Raw genomic sequence first — 1,495 nt, 5'->3', positions numbered from 1 at the left:
ATTTTTACCTGTATCATTCTTTTTTTTTTAATTGTAATTACAATTAAACAATTGGAAAACAAATATACAACTTGGAATGGATTTGAGGCAAATTGTGCCATAAGCAGATTTTTTTTTAAATAAGTGGCTAAACAAAGTTTAAAAAGCAAGTAACAATAGAAGAAAATGTTTTCTGGTACAGGACCAGCAGTACAAAAAAATAGTATACGAGTACCTGGATAATACACCCGTTTTGCAATAGTGCAACTTTTAAGTACATATTGTTGACTGTCCATAGTCCACTCAGAGTTACAACTCCACACTTCAACAACATGCTGACAGCTCCTAAAGAAAACTACTTCTTTAAAAAAAAGAAAGGCATAACCCAGATGTTCCCTCATTTGACCAACTCCATCTAAGTTCAGATGTGCAGAAGGGCTTAGATATATCCAGAGTAAGCCACATGCAACATATTTTACTTGATCAATTTTCCAAAATAAAGTTTCACGACAATGACAGTAGATAAGGGGAAGAAAAACATGGAGGAATGAAGTCCTAATTACTACATATGCATATCCTTTTGACAGTAGGGGGGAAAACCTTTTACAGATAAGTTACAAACAAAGAAAAGGCAAATAAACAATTTTGTACAAGAAATTTTAACACATTCTGTACAATGTCTTCACTTTGCTGTCATCATTTGTACAAGCTCTTCGTAGTTTACTTGACCATCACCATCAATATCTACTTCCCTGATCATTTTATCAACCTCTTCATCCGTTAACTTCTCTCCAAGGTTTGTCATCACATGACGAAGTTCCGCTGCACTAATATAACCATTGCCATCCTTGTCAAACACACAGAATGCTTCTCTAATTTCTTCTTCACTGTCTGTGTCTTTCATTTTTCTTGCCATCATAGTCAGAAATTCTGGGAAGTCAATTGTGCCATTACCATCAGCATCTACTTCATTAATCATATCCTGTAATTCAGCTTCTGTAGGGTTCTGCCCAAGTGACCTCATTACAGTTCCCAATTCCTTTGTTGTTATAGTACCATCTCCATCCTTGTCAAATCGTGAAAAGGCTTCTTTGAATTCTGCAATCTGCTCTTCCGTCAGCTGATCAGCCATGCTGCTAGCGTTACTACGGCCCAAGTTCCTATCAAACAACCTCCACGCTCAGTGGCTGCGCTTGGACTCTACCTGTATCATTCTTGACACCATGTTAGCCTAACAGACCACCAATCATTTCTCAGATTCAAAGGTTAAGATGCTCAAAATGACTACACAAGACATTTTGATTCTAAGGCTAGGGCTATTTTTGGAAGGATACACAAGATTCCCTGGCTTGTTGGATGCAGAGTGATGGAAGAGAGAAAGAGCTGACCAAACCCCATCTCTGATACTTCTTGCTATGTGGCCAAAGGCATATCTCTCTAAGTTTTGGACAACTCTATATAGATTTCTCTGCCCAGATAATAGACTGGAAGCAACGTGTGCGTGCCAATGGAGGCA

At 38.0% G+C, this 1,495-nt stretch overlaps 1 protein-coding gene across 1 annotated transcript; it reads right to left on the bottom strand.

Moving 5' to 3' along the window:
• Positions 1 to 349: 349 nt before the first annotated feature.
• Positions 350 to 1,176, bottom strand: LOC140528251 (calmodulin-alpha). Its single transcript, XM_072645935.1, has one exon. The coding sequence runs from the start codon at positions 1,109 to 1,111 to the stop codon at positions 662 to 664; it is 450 nt and encodes a 149-aa protein (XP_072502036.1). The 5' UTR covers positions 1,112 to 1,176; the 3' UTR covers positions 350 to 661.
• Between the last annotated feature and the right edge of the window lie 319 nt (positions 1,177 to 1,495).

This window comes from Notamacropus eugenii, chromosome 2, assembly GCF_028372415.1.
Source record: "Notamacropus eugenii isolate mMacEug1 chromosome 2, mMacEug1.pri_v2, whole genome shotgun sequence".
Lineage (NCBI taxonomy): Eukaryota > Metazoa > Chordata > Mammalia > Diprotodontia > Macropodidae > Notamacropus > Notamacropus eugenii.
Note: the sequence above shows the minus strand (reverse complement) of the source record. Positions and strands in the feature narration are given on the sequence as shown.

What these genes read in the sequence shown, in the direction of transcription:
- LOC140528251 (XM_072645935.1), bottom strand. Translation starts at nt 1,111, where the DNA reads ATGGCTGATCAGCTGACGGAAGAGCAGATTGCAGAATTCAAAGAAGCC.